Source organism: Ursus americanus, chromosome 29 (assembly GCF_024610735.1).
Source record: "Ursus americanus isolate L20-20 chromosome 29, mUrsAme1.1.p, whole genome shotgun sequence".
In the NCBI taxonomy this organism is placed as follows: Eukaryota; Metazoa; Chordata; class Mammalia; order Carnivora; family Ursidae; genus Ursus; species Ursus americanus.
Window position 1 is genome coordinate 19,460,319 of NC_142155.1, and position 17,701 is coordinate 19,478,019.

A 17,701-nucleotide genomic window follows, 5' to 3' on the forward strand; every position below is an offset into this window, starting at 1 on the left:
AACACAAAGCTCATTTTGTGTTCAGAGGCAGGAGTGATTATTATCCCAGTATGAAAATAAGCCCTGCATTGATTAATCTGTGAAAACAGCAAAAGAAAATGAAGCTAACTGGCAATCATGCCATCCATGTGATTCAAGAACAGTCTGTCCATTCTTAATAGTAAGTAGAAATATAAATTTGAGGAAATTCATTTATAAATGAAGATAAGTTTCTTAACATGGGCAAGACTTTACCAGACATTTTAAAAATTCATGTATCCTAGGACTTATTTTTATTCTTCCTAGGACTTATTAATACTGAATTGTTACAGGATAATCTGCTGAAAAAAATATCACTGTGATTTTTATTCTATCAAACTTTTAATATACATTTTTAAACTTTATTTTTAAAGTTATTAGTCCTTTATAAAGGACTAAAATTATTAGACTTTATTAGTCCTTTATTTTAAAGGACTAATGAAATGGTGCTTCTCAAGTATTTTAAAATTCACTTTTTTTAAAGGTTTTATTTATTTGTTTGAGAGAGACAGAGCACGAGTTGGGGGGAGAGGCAGAGGGAGAAGCAGACTCCCCGCTGAGGAGGGAGCCTGATGCAGGACTTGATCTCAGGACCGGGAGATCATGACCTGAGCTGAAGGCAGAGTCCTAACCAACTGAGCCACCCAGGCACCCCTAAAATTCACTTGTAAAATTAACTTAAGCATAGCTAACTTTCTGGTCTTTACTATTTCATAGGTTGCAATGAGATGGATATCTAATTCAACTAGCCTGGATAATAAATGTAGATCATGTTGCCTAAACAGACAATCAAAAAGATCAGCGCATTACTACTCTATCACTTCCACTGAATTGATGTATTACAGTTTCCATTCAGTTTAAAGCAAAAACTGGAACCTGCTTTTCAATATTCCAGATCAGAGATTCTTAACCTTAATTACACATTTTAGAATCACCTGGTGAATCTGGAAAAAATCCTAATGTCCAGTTATCAACCAAGATCGGCTCCATCACAATCTTTGGAGATGAGGACTGGGGGTTTCAATTGAATAGCTTTCTGGGTGCTTCTTTTGGAAGCTAAAGTTGAGAATAAGTTTTAGATACCTACATGGGAGCATGACGAAAAGTAGCCTATGATTTTAATATGAATGGTCAGACTGTGCCAGGCACTTGCATTCTTGCAGGCACCACACGGGTTATGCACAGGCTACCTTTTAGAACACTGGGTACTTTATAAGCAAATACTGTGTTCTAGGACCTGGCATTTAAAAATTCACTTTAAAAAAACTACAAGTTTAACTAATGGAAAATAGAATTTGTTCCCTTTTTGGACAATTGTGTGCCGAACATTTAAATCTCAAACTGGACTTTGTCTAAAATTCACCCAACAAAGAGTCCACAAAAAATTACAGCTCACATGCACCTAACAACTCTCTTGTTGAGACAGTAAAATAAGCCATAGGAAAGTTCTTTTATCACTTTCTTTTCTGCTGAGGTAATGGTGCAATCATTTTAACTGATGGGGAGGGAAGAGTTGAGTGATTTATTGTCAGAATCTTGGGGTGAACAGATCATGTACAAAAAAAGTAAATTCAAGATGATAATGATTTATATTTAGAATATACAAAAATGAGCTGTTTTTAAAACACAAAGTACAGAATATAAAATATAAAGCTGGGAATACATTTTCTTGGCCACCTGGAAATAGACTAGTTAAGACAAAATATATCCTGGAGCATACCACCTTATGGGGTCTTTATAAAATTTCCACGGCTTGGGGAAATTTTTATTTTTATTAAAAGAGGGTATGAATTTTTAAAAGACTAAGATACATTGTCCTGAAATAAATGTACAACACATATTTATCAAATATGTCATAATTTATTGAATGATTCAATGGGAACTGATATATACAGATTGCTGAAAAAGTATGCCAGTTGAAAATGTAATTATGATTATTGATGATTAATATTGGTGTCTGTTTTGTAAATCACCTAACCATATGGGGACGTTGTCAAACCTTTAGCTCTGCTGGTAACAAGATGGGCCGGGGGAGGGGGAGGGTAGATCTAGAATACTTAAGTCAGTCTGTCTGGAGCCTGGCAACTGTGCAGGAAGTTTCCAGGAGACATCCCCTCGTGATCAGGGGAGTGCAGCCGCAGGCAACAGACAGATACCCTTGGAGTATCTGTTGGCATTTGGAAATTCTAGCAGGGATAGGTCCCGTCAGGGGCAAAGAGCTAAATTCAGGCTGCTGAGAAAACTGGGATAGCAAACAGACTAGAGTGTGTGCCCAGAGATAGTCCAGATGTTGCAAGTTAAGGGCACCACTCTCCACAAAACTGCCCTCATGTCACATTCCAGTCACAAGTTTGGGAGACTCCAGGCCGCCCTTTCCTCTGACCAGCTGGCTGCAAATCTGGAGCTCCCACTACCCCCTCTGGTTTGATAATTTGCCGCAATGAGTCACATAACTAAGGGAAAGGCTCTAACGTACGATTAATTATTAGAGCAAAAAGAAAGGATGCAGAACCAGGTAGAGAGAGAGACGGCTACACAGAGCAAGGTCTGGGAGAGCCCCAACCATGAAGCTCTCAAAATCTTCTGGTGGCACTCGCTCAGCTAGCAAGCGCGTCGTGGCACCCCCCGGAGACCGTTCTAATATCACGTCCCTGAGTTAAGCGACCCCTCCCCAAAGAGAGGGGCAGAAGCGAGAAGAGATTTTTTTGAAGCCAAAATGGTACACCAGTATTTAAAAAGGAAAGCGAATCCAGACAGTTGTGATCTAAGGAATCAATAAGCCTCAAGCCTTATGTTTCTCCAATGCTACACTCGCTTGCCTAGCTTTACGAATATCCTCCAGGCACACTGATGTGTAACAACACACAAGGTGTTGCCAAGCTCGTGCAAACCTCAGTGCCCAGAGTTTTTATTAGAGCTCCATTATGCAGCATGAATGACTGAATCATTTCCATCTCCAGACTCCTTTCTTTCTTCTCCAGATTGGGCTGCTAATACCCAACCCCTCTAATCTCCTGGTTGGCCTCTCAGGAGTGACCAGCCCCCATCGTGAGTCATCTCGATGGCATGAACTATCAGGTGTGGCCAGAGGAGCCCACCACGAATAACAAGACTTTCCCATTACTCCAGGAAATTCCAGAGTTATTCACGGTAACTGGGGACAAAGGGTAGCCCAAATTTTTATTTCACAGGGGGTGAGATAAGAGCGCAAACCTGGGAAATCAGGCAGAGATATGTTGAGGCAAAAGCACGGAGTCAGAGCTGGTCAAACAGCCAGGTTAACATTTTGCTGAGCTTAGGTTTTCTGTAACTCCCATAAGTTGGTGTTGGTCCAAGAAGACACTCTGGGCTCATTTCTGTTCTCAAGTATAGAAATGACAGATGTTGTTGGGGGGGGGGGGAAGTAAGGCAATCAAATAGCTACAAATTCAGTCTGTCTATGAAGTTATGTCGCCAAACCTACCTCCTTCACTGAGGTGAAGGCATTATTGGAATGCTTAGAGAACAGAATTATAAAATATCATTTTATATCATCATTCTTATTCTTCCATTATTTCTCATAAAGTCCTTATGTATAAAAAAAAGTCTGTGGCTGAATTCTGCAGGCTTCTGATTGACTCCAGATTTTATTTGACAATAGTAGAAGTATTTTTTAAAGTCAAGTCAGAAAAGCTTCTGTACTGTGTCCAATTATCATTCACCATTTTTTTTCTGTACCTTCCATTTTGGAAATCCTTTCTCTAACTGGATTCTTTATCACCCTTTTATTTAGATAAGATCTTAACTCCAAAGTAAGAAGATAGAAACATACTTATTTTAAAATATTGAGGACCACTGGCATTTATTATTCTATAGCTGCAAGATATTACACAGTAGAGTCAAGAATAAAATATAAGCCTAAATTTTAGTTACGTGTATAATTTATCAGTTATTAATAGATGATAACTAGAAATGAAATGGTACAGAGTCAAGTTATTATTAAATGTGATAATGTGTAAAGTGCATAAGGTAGGGGCTAAAACAGAGTAGACAATATAAAAATTGTACCACCAGCAAGGGACAGGGTAATACACTAATCACAGCATATTTGAATTACAATTCTTCCTCACATTCCCAATCATAGTGGCTGCATCTGGGAACACAGAAGCTGGTAAAAATCACTCGCTGCAAGCTCAACTACCTTGAATGCAATTCTTAGCACAGCCTCAAGTTTGTTCGGCATTTTTTTTTAAATCTTCCTGGAGCTCACAATCAGAAATAGCAGTAATTCCAATAATTTAAGCTTAGCCACAGAAGATAAAATTGTGACATAATGTAATGATTTGGAAATCAGGTATACATGAAGTAAATTTGGAGATACTAAACAAGGGTATGTATAAGAATGGTGAAAGGTTAAGAAAAATGGCCCTAGAATTTCCATACCTAGACTGAAAAAAAAAGAAACTGGAAGATGATTTAATTCTCAGGTTATAGAACCCAGCCATGGCCACAGACCCACATTTCATTGAGGTGAATTAAAGTTAATAGAGAAATGTCAAGTACCAACCAGTTGAGCCACAGATGTATTTCAGAATTTTACCTCCAAGAGTTTCTACAGTTTCCCTTATTATAGATGACTTATATATTTATCAAACTGTCTTCCTGAATTTACCCATGCATATTTTCAATATGGACCACATTTTAAACATTCATATTTGTTGTTTATGTCAACAAATGGACTTTGGAGTCAGTTGCTATTTATGTTTCATGGTCCAGGTGGCCAATGGGAAATACCTACTTTCAAAAGCCTCTTAGGGACTTCACCTAAGAACTTCTTCAAAGACTAAAATGAATCTCACTGCTCTTGAGGAAAATGTTGGTATTTAGGACAAGTTCCGCAGGAGCCAAGAGAAGCTCTTAAGAAGTCCCATAAGACCCCAGCCCATCTCTGGTTTGTGGGATCACTATCAGAAATCATCATTATCATTCTGAAGATGAATCAAAATAAGTGATCCAAAAACTAATCCATAAACATTTGCTAGTTGTTAAGGAAAATGTAAGTTTTTCTCAATATATTAAGCAAAATGAAATCATTCATTTGCCAAAATATAACGGGTATTTAAAGTTTGCGTCTTTTGTACTTGAAACCTTTAAGTGGTTGGTTCCACTGATTTCTACCCCTAACTGGTCCATTTCCATGCAAAAACAAGATGACCTTCCTTTTGAGAAAAAGACATTAAAATCTTAACTATACTAACACTCCTCCTATTTCAAGACCCAAGATGTGTTTTTCAATGAATATTGTAGGATACTTGTACTTCAGTATTGTAGAATACTTGTAAATTATACACGTAACTTGTACTTCTACTTTAGAAGTCATCAATTCTAAAAATGAAGTCAGGTCAGATCATAGGCTCTGCGTGGGACGCCTTGCTAAGGAATTTGGACTTGAGCTTGAGTATGCTACAAGAGCAACTGAACTTAGGGGGAAAAATTGTACTTAGAAAAGTCCCTCTGGCTAGAAGGTAGAGTAGAGTAGTAGTGTACACACACACAAACACATACACACACATTAGGGAATATATACACGTATATATACGTATACAGAGATGTGTGTGTGTATACATGTGTGTGTATATATACATATATATATATATATATATACACACACACATACACACATTTACAATCATGGAAAGTCACAGAAGATAACTAGAGAGCTGGGTACTCTGGGCAAAGATGAGAATGGCTTGCCATGGAATAGGGTTGGTACGGATGGAAAGAAATGCATGAGTTAAATACATATTAAGGAAGAAAAGGCAAAGCTTGATGACTGGCTAGACTGCCTGGGCAAAGGTGAGGGGCTGCCGAGGGTTCTGATGGGTAACTAGGCAAGTTGTAGGCAGTAGCTTCAGTCTCTGCAACACAGAACTTGGGAAGAACATTAAGTAGCATGGAGAAAAAGAGGAGTTTAGTTCTGGAAAAAGTTGACTTTGAAACACCTGAGGAGCTGCTCCATGGGCAGTTACATATGCATGTCAGAAGCTCAGAATGGTCTGTGACGATTAAAATTTGTCATCAGCATTTAGATTAAGAAACTTGCCACTTGCCAAAGAAGTCTTTCAGTGAGTAAGAGGAAGAACCAGAATTCAAATGCAGGCCTCACTATAAGACCCCTGGGACTCCTATTCCAAAGGAAGGCTGTGGCTTCTTTTACGGGTACAAAATAAAGATGTAAAATATTTAAATAGAATTAATGTATGCAATAAATAATGACCAAGTGCCTGCCATGTGCCTCACAAAATTCTAGAGTTGAGAAAAGAGTGCTTAGAAAGGCCCAGCCCTTTGTTATTCTCTAGATGGATTATTCCAAGTGTAACTTTTTTCTAACAGAGAATATCTAATTAAAAATTTGAAACAGTGATAAAGCTGTAAATGCTTCCCAGAAGCTGACTGAATTTTCTGAGAGCATAACTGTGGTGAACTCAAAGTTAACTCTTCTTGGAACAGAATTCACTATGTTCATCTGTGAAAACAGATGCTGGTCCTCCATATTTCCCCTTCAGTACTATAATGTTTTACCCTCTGTATCTTAAAACAGTAAACTCTGCAATTACACATAGTGGCAATACAAACTGTGCAGATAAAATTGTTGAAACATTAGGTTCCAATGTTCCATTAATATTTTAAAATGCTCAGAGCACAGCAGACAATCTTGCTTTCTTTCTACCTCAGATGAATGAACACTTAGATTTCAGTTAACAAATTCAGTTCAAGCAGCCCACACTCCTGTTAACAAAATTAAAGCTACATTCTCACTTACTTAGCTCATTAATTGTTGTTGGAATCACCGGTTATTATATAATTCAAGGGAATTAGAATAAATGAAATCCTATTTTCCAGGCAATGAAAGGAAAAAGAGAGTGGGGGTCAGGATCTTCTTTCAGATGAAAGGAGTGATGGAAAATGGTAAGACAATTATAGATAAAAATTCTGGGTCTCTTGGGGCCCCTGAGTGGCTCAGTTGGTTGAGCGTTGACTCTTGATTTTGGCTCAGGTCATGATCTCAGGTGGTGAGATAGAGCCCTGTGTAAGGCTCCATGCTCAGTGGAGAGTTTGCTTAAGATTCTCTCTCTCTCTCTGCCTCTCCTCGCCTTCTAAAATAAATAAATAAATCTTAAAAAAAAAATTCTGGGTCTTCCAAGCAAACTTTCTGAGCTATAATTTTCTCATGTTTAAAAGGAAGATGACATTGGCACCTATCTTGCAAGAAAATTATAAGTACTTGCTAATAATACACATAAAATGCCTAGCACTATGTTTGACCTTTGGAAGATGTGAGGAGAGTGGATATCTTAATTTTTTTTAAATAGGATAGGTATTTAAAAATTAAATAAAGAAAACGGACATTATTGTCATAGTGAGTTCCAACAACAGAACATCTAACCTAACATATTCTTTTTGGGAATAAATAACAATAACACAACAGGTAAGTATCAAAAGGTGCTTTTAAATAGAATGATATTCCTTAGAGAGAGACCAGAAATTTAACTGAGACCAATAAACAGAGAGGCTCAGAGCCAGGTGAATTCTAATCAACCTTGTAAATGCTCTTTTAAGACACTAGTTGTTTGTAATAATAGAGATTAACTTAGGTTTCCTACTTTAGTTGTGGTTTCTGCATACTGGTTTACGATATACCAAAAATAAACAGCATGAGTTCTCCCTTTTTGTTGTGGTGAGTTAAAAAACAATTTTTTTAGGTTCTTTTTCAGATCTCAGATATATATACACAACTAGCTATGTAGGTCTAACAAACTGTGAACATAAGAGCTGCACCCTCAATAATCTCCATGACTTTCTATACCCTTTCTAAACCGATTCCTAAAATTAATGTATTCTGAAGGTGGTATTTTAAACCTACTTCTGGAAAGATAAACACTAAAAGTTTACTTTGCAGGAACTTAAATAATGCCGATGTTTCCCAAATTGGTGCCTTGTTCCTAGGTTTCAACTTCCCCACCAAGAACCTCAATGTTTATAGTATCTCTGGAAGAATCAGAGAACACAGTTTTGCAACTTTAAATATCACCGAGATTTTTCTTTCCCACTCTGCTCCCCAAAGTAGCTCATCCCAGGGCAGGAGGGAGAGCACATTGAAGAATGCACACCACTTAATAGATCTGATTCTCCTGAAAGCAGAGTATTTGAGATGCAGAAGCTTTTGAAGTCACTAGAGTAACATCGAATGCACAAGAAGAGTTACCTGGGTAATTTACATGCCTTTATCAAAGTAAGACATTCTGCAGTGATGCTTATTAGCATGTGATGGAGATACACTCTATGGAATTCTGTAAAACTTGACTGAACTGGGAAAAAAATCAGTCTAAGTAAAAAAAAAAAACAAAACAGAGGCAGAGTCATTTTTAAAAAAAATATTAATATATTTTCAAATACATGAAACACAATAACCTAACTGCAAACAATGTGTTTCTGAATAAGTATTCTATTGGACTCATTTCACAGAATTGATTTCAAGATTCCTTTTAGTTAGTAACATCATCTATTTATATGTCGCTCATATATATTTATGGTGTTCTTCTGATGTGTCTGCCACTAAAGGGCTCTCCTCTCTTGGATCTTAGAATCCAGTTGAAGAAACAAGGCTAGATGATACAAAATAATTAACATAAGTAAGTCTTCAAAGAAAGTAAGTTCTCTTAAATAGGTTAAACAGTACCTGAATTTTTAGTTACATTGTATATTTGCTCAGAAAATTACTTCTTTGGGATGATTAGATGCTAGAGCTCAGTCCAAGTTCAGTTGACTGATGGAAATTAGTAGTTCCCTCCTCTAGGCTTTCCCCAGCATTTTCTCAAATACCAATTATAAATGTGTTGTAACCTATGACATTTCATAGTAGTTTTGTCCTGTGATCTCCTAAAAACTCCTTAAAGTATCCTCATACTCAGGGCTTAGTACAATGACTAGACTATAGGAGATCTTTAGTAAAGAAAAAAAAAACACTTAATGAATGCTTTATTTGCCTCCTTTCCTCCTTATTTCATATACTGCATGATACATTAAAATCTTAATTGGGAAGCCTAGAAATGGTGGGAATTTGATCAAGTCACTGAAGCTGCTTCTCATAGCCTCTTTTCCTATTTTCAGGTCCCCAATTCTATAAACCATTCCAGTAATTTCAATTTGGCAGACAGTTATTTTGCACATTCTCTGAAGAATAATTTGTTATCTAATTTGCTCATTCACATCCATAGTCTAGCTGGTGCTTCTCATGTGACAATGATCCTGATACTGAGAGCATCTTACTTCCTTTATTATTTTCCAAAAGGACAAAGAAAGATTACTTCTAAATTTCATTGTCTGTAATGATTTTTAAAATGACATCCTAGACCACATCATGGGAATAGAAACAACTGTCAGGGACTCCAAGATTTGTATGAATCCCTAAAATTTTATTTTATTTTATTTTATTTTATTTTATTTTATTTTATTTTTTTAGAGATAGAAGGCAAAGGGGGTTGTAGAAGGAGAGGGAGAGAGAGAATCAAGCAAGCCCCACAAACAGTGTGGAGCTGACCCAGGGCTCTGTCTCACAACCCAAAGATCATGACCTGAGCCAAAATCAAGAGTCAGACGCCTAACTGACTGAGCCACCCAGGTGCCCCTCCCTAAAATATTTTAAATCCGTCTTGTCTGCTGAATAGTAGAGCTCAAAGAAGACAGGCAATTTCTAAGTCTATTCTTGGGGCTTTATATGTCAAATTTTAGAGAATGCCCATTGTAAGGACCTTATAATGATTTGTCTGTTCCTATGCTTCGGTCTTTCCATGTGCAAGGTTCTATAATGGACTTATATTACAATTTCTTTGGATTTCTAAGAATCACTTCTATCTCTGATACTACAGTGGAGAAATCCAATGATAGGCAGTGAGGGGACTGGCTGACCATATAAGGCTCAGTGACACTACACAATGAGGAAGGAAAAACATCCACTGAGTCAGTGCTCTCCAGTCTAGATTCAAAGAAGATAACGTCACTGGAAGAAGCTAAGCCGGCTTGTACTATCATGGGGTAACTGTAAACGTGTCACTGTATAAACATTCTGATACTAGGAAAAATATAGATCAAGGAAATTAGGCACAAGTAGAAATAATACCTTTCCTGATCTCAATTCACTATTATAATTGAGAACATGAATTAAGTGAAATAAATCCTTGATTCCTCTGTTAATAAGGAAGCTTAGAAAAATCTACAACTTTCACCTGGGTGGGAATTCATTTTGGCTGCCTTTCTGGTTACAGTTATCATAGACTAACAGTATTTCCCATTCCTAGCCTTCAGCAAGGAAGAAAGAACACAGTATGAATTTACAGACAGACAAGTATAAGAGCACATTTTGTGCAATGAAACATGCTTTTACACCTTTTCATAATTGGATTCCGCTATGATTGTTTTATGAAATCCAGTCATGAAATACTTTTGTTATTTAGCTAACTACCCCTCTTGAGTAAGAAGTCTGACTACAACCCTAAAATATATAATATTTCTAGTTATTAAGCTTTTAAAATTACTGTCAAGTGTCTTCAGCTCAAATATTACTGTTTTTAAGGTTGTCATTGGAAGCTCTTTCTGCCTCATAGGGCCTCAATTTATTCATTCATTCATCCTCTCATTCATGCAGTCCTTCACTGTGTTCGACCTCCACTGGGCACTGCATTCTTTCCAGGCACTGGGGATACAGCAGTGACTAGTACCCTCCCCATTTTAACGTTAGCCAAAAGTTAGGAAATGACAGATTTTAGCCCATAAATTAGCTGCCCGAGAGCTTTAGATAAAGCCAAGTAAACCTAAATCAGTGGGTTCTTACTAAATATTTAATGTGCCCTGGGGCAAGTCCCCAAGATTATGCCAGTTTAAAAGTTCTGACAAAACTGGGGTAGCTGTGGCAGATATTGTTGTCACTTGTTCATGTTGTGTCACTATTCTGCAGAAACGATCAAGGACATTAAGCTTCTGAGAAAGGATAGCAGACTTCCGTTTCCCGGGAAAACTTGAAATTTATATCATCTCAGTTTCTAAATCCCATACATAGACCACAATTCAGGGATCTCTAAAACTCTAGATCAGAATAAAGCAGAAAGTATTACATTCCTTTTGTTAAAAACATGAATAAAATGGGGTATATTTTACCACCAGAAGACAAGGACATTGACATATTCTTGATTACTCATTGTCAAAGTGTAAAATTTATATTACATAAGGCTGAGAAGACACTTGCTAGTTTTGCAAGCAAAATCTGTTTTCCCTTCTAGTACATAAAAAAAAAAGTTTTCTATATTTCCAATCATGTAAATGCAAAGAATTATTTTCCCCAATGTCTCTGTTGAGAAATTCTGGCAGCTTAGGGGTAAATTCCCATCCTCAAGAGATCACATCAGAAAGACCGACATCCACAGTTTCCAACCAAAAAAGACAAGATCTAGAGCAGGGCTCTGTAAATCTTCTCTGTAAAAGCCCAGGCAATATATTTTAGACTTTGCAGACAGTATGGTCTCTGTCAGAATTACTCAACTCTGCCTCTAAAGAGTGAAAACAGCCATAGACAATATGCAGATAAATCAGCCCGCCTGCATTCCCTAAAACTTTATCTTAAAAAACAGACAGGTAGCCAATGTAGCTCACTGGCCATAGTTTGCCGACCCCTGATCTAAGTGGATCTGTATTCTGAGAAAAGGCAATATTTCTTATTTTTTTTTTAGGTTCTCATTTCTATTTTATGTCCTATCAAATACTAAAATAAACTTAAGCATGTACCTTAAAGAGTGGAAGAAATTGTTCACTTATTATCAGATAATAATAATAATAAAGAAGTGCTGATGAAGGATATCCCCAAAAAACCATTTAAATGCTATTTTTTTCCTATGTTGATGGGCTTTTAATATTTTTCTATCTTGTACATCACTATCCTTTGCCTTATATATAGTATAGTGAGTGCAATTTAAGTTTTTATTATTGTTTTTCCTTAATCTTCCTGAACTATGTACAAAAATATTCTTAGGGGCAGTTGAACTCTCCAGGGACACATGCCCTACGTACATCAGTTGGCCTCAGTCTGCAGTTTCTTTCCAGTTGTATGTCCATTACCATCACTATCCTATATATCAGCTATCAATGTCAGTGTGTCTCTTTCTACTAATCTCTTTTTCTATGTCCATACTTCCTCTTACCAGAGTTCCATGCATGAAATCTGCTCTCAAATGAAAACTGAATTTGGATTGAAAGACCCAAATAACTTAGCTTCAGGAATTACATAAGAAGTCACCATAAACCCCATATCAAGTCCCTGGCTCTTTGAAGGAGGTCTACTTTCCTCCTCTGGGGTCACAGACTTTATAAAAGCTATTTCCCACAACACTCAAAACCTTGTTGGCTTGTTTCTTCTGTGTGTTTTCTGTTTGTTTTGTTTTGTTTTGTTTTGGCTAGGTTCCAGAACTCAGGTTACTGGAAATCTGATTAACAGGTGAATGAGGAGTTTTCCTAGTGTACAAATACCTCTTTATTTTCAAGGTATTTGTAAAAACTGATATGAGCATACTCTTTGTTGCTTTTACTGCCTAAACTTACTCTATTCCATATCCTGCCTATCTCTCACTAACTTTGTCTACGATAGTTTAGCACCAGGGTCTCACCCTGTACCGCTTAAGAACCAGCTAGTGCAGCACTGGCAGATAGCAAGCCTCGGGTCTCTTTTTTAATCATTTGGTTTGGGAGACAGAGAACAGGTAGTAGTCATTTTTGGTTTTGTTTTGTATTATTTTAAGATTCCCAGGTCATTCTCAAGTTACTCAAAGGCTAGGAGGAACCACTGGATTCCTATATCTACTTTCTTTTAGAAGTCTGTGTAAAGGATAAAATGAGGAGCAGTTTACACTGATACCCCTCTTTCTCTTTTGTGGCACAAAAATTTTACACGTAATAAATGTGGCGTTATCCAAGGACTTTAACTTTCTCTCCTCTAAAGAATGCCCTGCAAGTTTAATTCCACGTGGCTGCATTTCAAAATATATACTTTCTTGATGATCTCACCATGTGGAAAAGGTAGTAAGGCTTTAGCTGTCAGTGTTGAGATCTTTTATTCTCTTTTCCTTGGTCAACTCTTGCATCTTAAATGACTGTTTCTGGTAACTGTGAAGCCACGTGAATGTTACTGTCTTTCTCTTGTTCATAGCACCAGAAGAATGGGCCACAACCCGCTCCAGCCTGAAGGCACCACCACCAAGGTCAGCCAGAGGGGGATACAGGGAGCACCCCTATGGTAGATATTGAAGGTCCTTCTCACCCGTGACCTCACCTCAAAGACAATTCATAGCCTGTGGTCTCCACATAAACAGCAACAAGACAAGTAATAGTCCTTTTTTTTTTTCTATTCTAGGGATAACTGCTCATGATTTCTCCCATATATTTCTTGTATTTCCCCCTATACTGTTGGCGTGACATTGACACTAGTATTATTTTACAAAACGGACTAAAAAAGACATTGGCAAGCACTGTCTATAAACCATTCAGTAGGATGATATTCTCTTGGTTGTTTTTCATTGTTGTGTGTAATCTTTTTTTTTTCTTTTTCTTTTCTTTTCTTTTTTTTTAAGAAAGAGCATGAATCTGTTAACAGATTTTGAGTCTCAATCAACTAGCAAAAACTTTGTTTAGGGTTGCTAAAAGATTGTAATATGATTTTTGAACTAGCTGATAATAAAGTTGTAGATAAGATGTTTTAACCTGTCTTTTAATATCTGTTAGTTAGATGAAGATGTTCGATATTAAGTTTGTAAATTTAATTTTAAATGCTGTTTTAATGGAGTTGAAAACAAGCAGCTACTGTATGTATGTAGCTAACTGAATTTGTTCAGTGTTTTAACCTGTATTTGTTAAAAAAGAAAAAAAAAACACACATAAAGTTCCATGTGTAAGCTACTCTAAATAGGAAACCACAATTTGTCAAATATGTTTGCCATAATTTGTCAATAAAGCTGAAAACTTTTGTAAAAACTAAATTTGGAATTACTTGTTTTCTAGCTTTAAATGCCTGCTTTATTTCTTCTTCAAGAGATGCCTAAAATGTTTTCTATTTAAAAATTACAAAAATGAACCCAAGCTTGTTTTAAGATATTTGTGTAATACTTAAAAAATGTATTAATAACTTATGGTTGTTAAATAATTTAAAAGTTAACAAACTAAACTGTTACATGAATCATGGTTAGTAAACACTAATGTATAACATGTTAATGGAAAAAAATGGATTTAGAATAATAAATGGATTTTAAACTATCCTCTAAGCTTTATCTTGCTAAACACAAATTCTGATTGACTTGTTTGCATTAGCATGTCTCTCGTGAGAAAGAGTAATGGAGTATAAAGAGGTAAGATTACCACTTACCACTGTCTAAATGCCTAGTTCTTCAACCTTTGAGTTTCCCCGCACATTAAATATCCCATCCAACATGTAAGCATTGCGTAGATTCACTTTATTGTTTTCACTCAAAGGAGTGCGTGGACTTCATTTGCGTAGTTTATAACAATTTGTTTTGACAAACAAATCATCAGTGTCACTGGCCAGTTGTTGCTATTCAACCTCAAAAACTTTATTTGTAATTTTCAGTGCTAAATATCACCGCCCTTGAAGGCAGTTTAGAGGGCTGATATTTCTTTTGAGACTATCAGACTTGATGGCTGATGATTATTAAGGAAATATGTCGCAGGACTCAAAGGATGACTAAACGTTAAACAGGTAACACTAATAGTGACTCTGTAATTTTGCCTATGCAACAGTAATGTTAAATATTCTCAGTTATTAAGTTCCTGATAGTTAAAAAAGTAAACCTACAAAAACATAACAAATAGGTCTATAGGTTATTAAAACAACTAATTAACATTAACTAGAGGCACCAAAATTATTTTACAATATATAACCCTCAAGGCAATAAACAGAACTAAAATTAACAATAATAGTAATGCAACTCTTGCTAACATCAAACGTAAGCTAAATTTTGATGGAAAAAGAAAGCGAAAGACTTGATGGTAGGGATGAATGCCAAAACTGTTAATCTTTTAAATACAGTTTTTTTGTTTATGGTGGCTTTTGTCGATGTGATTGGTTTACTTTTTTGCTGCTAACCAGCTTAGACACATTGCTGTTCAGTTTTTGCAGCTGGAGTTGCATGCTAATAGTTTTATGAAGTGTGTGTCTGTCATCAATAAAATTGTAAATGTTTGCCTTGCACAAAATGCTGTTAAGTTATACTTAATTTTCTTTTTTTATTCTTTCTCACTGTTCCAGGTATCCACAAGCAAAGAGCACATAAGTGAAAAGCAGAGGTGGTGGGCTAAGAAGGACCGAGGTAAGCTTATTTTTTTATCCTCTCAGAAATAGATGGATCATCTTTACCAACATAGAGCTGTGGCAAATGCCACTTGTCGAAATAATGCAAAGGTTTAGATGGTTGTCAAAGAACGGAGTTATTTTTCTCTTCTTTGAAATAAAGTGACTAACTTGGGATTTACCTGGCAAGGCTTTCTGAGCTTATTCAGAAGCTTATCAAATGAAACGTGAATTAGTAGTTGATCTTCAGCCTTTTTCATTGCTACGAATTACTATAGATTACCCTTCCCTAATTGCACAAAGGAAGAGTATTCAAACTTTTACTCTGCAGTTTTAGGGAAAGAAAGTGCGATTGTTGGCCGAGATGGAGGAAGTAGGAAAGGGAAGCCCATAACTAACTGCTTACCTACCCCTTCATCGATGAGATATTTATTAACATTAACATTTATTTAGTCAAATAAAATAACTTAACTTACCATTATTTTCCCCAGTTATGCCACCGGACTTAGCAATAAACTTCTTGTTTATCATCTGCCATTCTACCTGATTCAGCAAATATTTACTGAATTCAAAACACTATTGAAAATTGAGACTTCATTTCTGTACACAAGGAGTAGAAAACTTGAGCCAGTAAACTTCAGACTGAAAACAATGCCAGGGCAGTTATGAAGTCCACAGACTGACATGGAGCTCAGAGAACTGCCACAACATTTGAAATACGGGTGAAACCCAAAATTTCTCCCTCTGCACCTGGTCCTCTTTCTTTTTACTACACAAATATCTGTAATACCGCATAGCCTTCGACTATAGGAACAGTATGAGAGAGCTGGAGAGGTCTTAAAGACTAGAGGTAGGACAGAGACTGAGGGAACTATGGCATGAGAGGCGTAGCCTGTCCATTGATGAGGAAGAGAGCGCCACCTAGGGAAGGGGATAGGTTGTCTCACTTCACAGAGTCCAAAAAGTTCAGGAAGTGTTTGAGAGAAAAGCAGATCAATGGGCCCAGCAGTCCAGATTCATGAAGGCACAGGGTGAATGCAAAGCCTGGAGAGGAATGGTTCAAGTCAGGTGGCTGTCCTTGAGTGCTATGTTGAATTGTTCCGATTTTATGTGAAAACTAAAAGGAAGCCACTTTAGGTTTGAAGTAAACAATCAGAGCTAAGGCAGGTAACCCAAGAAACCATGGCACTCCACACGTTTAGTCAGTTTTATAATTACTAACTTCATCTGGCAGAATTTTTCTAAAATTCAAACTGTTAAAATAACTATCTAAAACGTATGAGCTTCAACTAATCAAGTCCCTTTGTCGAGCCGCAAAATCAGAGGTCAAAAGTTAGAGAGAATACAATCCGAAGTTTTATTCATCAGTAACATTGCAATCTGATTTGACTCTTTGAAAGTGTTACTGCTTTTATAAACCAAGGGGAGAAAGAATCTCTAATCCAGATGTCCTGCATATTATTCTCCTTTCAGCCTTTTCAAACAATAGGCTTGATCTGGTAAAGCAGTGAAAGAGAAACCAGTCACTGTTTGTTACTATTTTGATATATTAATCTGTATGTTTTGTGTCCGTTGAAATTATTTTATTGTTGCTTTTGTTCTTTTATCACCCTGTGGCTTTCTCACCATTTAGACTACATCTCTGAATGCCTTAACGCAGGGCGGGGCTATCACCGCAGAAATACCAGTGCCAAGTAAGAGAAGAGAACATTCTTGGCTACTGAGTTAAAAAGTTAAGAGTTTTTAAAGCTCAAAAATAATGATTTATGAGAATGGGGATTTTGAGTAGGCTTTAAGTAGGACATAAAGTTTGTGGGTTAACAGTAGATTTAAAAGGTTCCAAACAACCAGTCAATGACTCATCCACCTTCTTCCATATACTCTACAAAATAAATACTGTCCAAGTTGAGAAGAAAGCTCAAGAGGCAGCAATATCTAAGATATTAGTTTAAGATATTATACAGCCTAGAGAATGGGTTCTGTATACCGTATCAACTATCCAATAAAAGCCTCGGGTAGGTTTGGAATACAGAAGGGACCTTTGTCTAAAGTAGAGCGAGGGAGGCAGCAAGCTTCCCAGAGTTCCCCCACACCAGGGGACTGCAGGTGCTGTCCTGCAGAAGAATGTTTGTTCAGACTGCTGCTCCATGCTGGCGAGAGTGGGCCAGGTGTGGCAGCGGCAGCCACACGCACAGCTGCCTCCGCGGGAAGGAATGGGAGGGTGCGGAGGCATCAGCATGGACCAGCGCTGACCGGGATGTGGATGCAGTGGTACGTACAACGTGGAAAAGTGACAAGATC

At 37.0% G+C, this 17,701-nt stretch overlaps 1 protein-coding gene across 2 annotated transcripts in view; it reads left to right on the forward strand.

The window, feature by feature from the left end:
• KHDRBS2 (KH RNA binding domain containing, signal transduction associated 2) overlaps window positions 1-14,766 on the forward strand; it is a 541,301-nt gene extending 526,535 nt beyond the window's left edge. Inside the window, exons 9-10 of one of the 2 annotated variants that reach the window (XM_087856979.1) lie at window positions 13,250-13,301; window positions 13,454-14,766. In XM_087856979.1, coding sequence (XP_087713105.1) covers window positions 13,250-13,301; window positions 13,454-13,469 — 68 coding nt within the window. In that variant the 3' untranslated portion in view covers window positions 13,470-14,766. Of the gene's footprint in view, window positions 1-13,249 lie in introns of both variants that reach the window. The other variant, XM_045803086.2, reaches the window with a different exon arrangement.
• The last annotated feature ends 2,935 nt before the right edge of the window (window positions 14,767-17,701 follow it).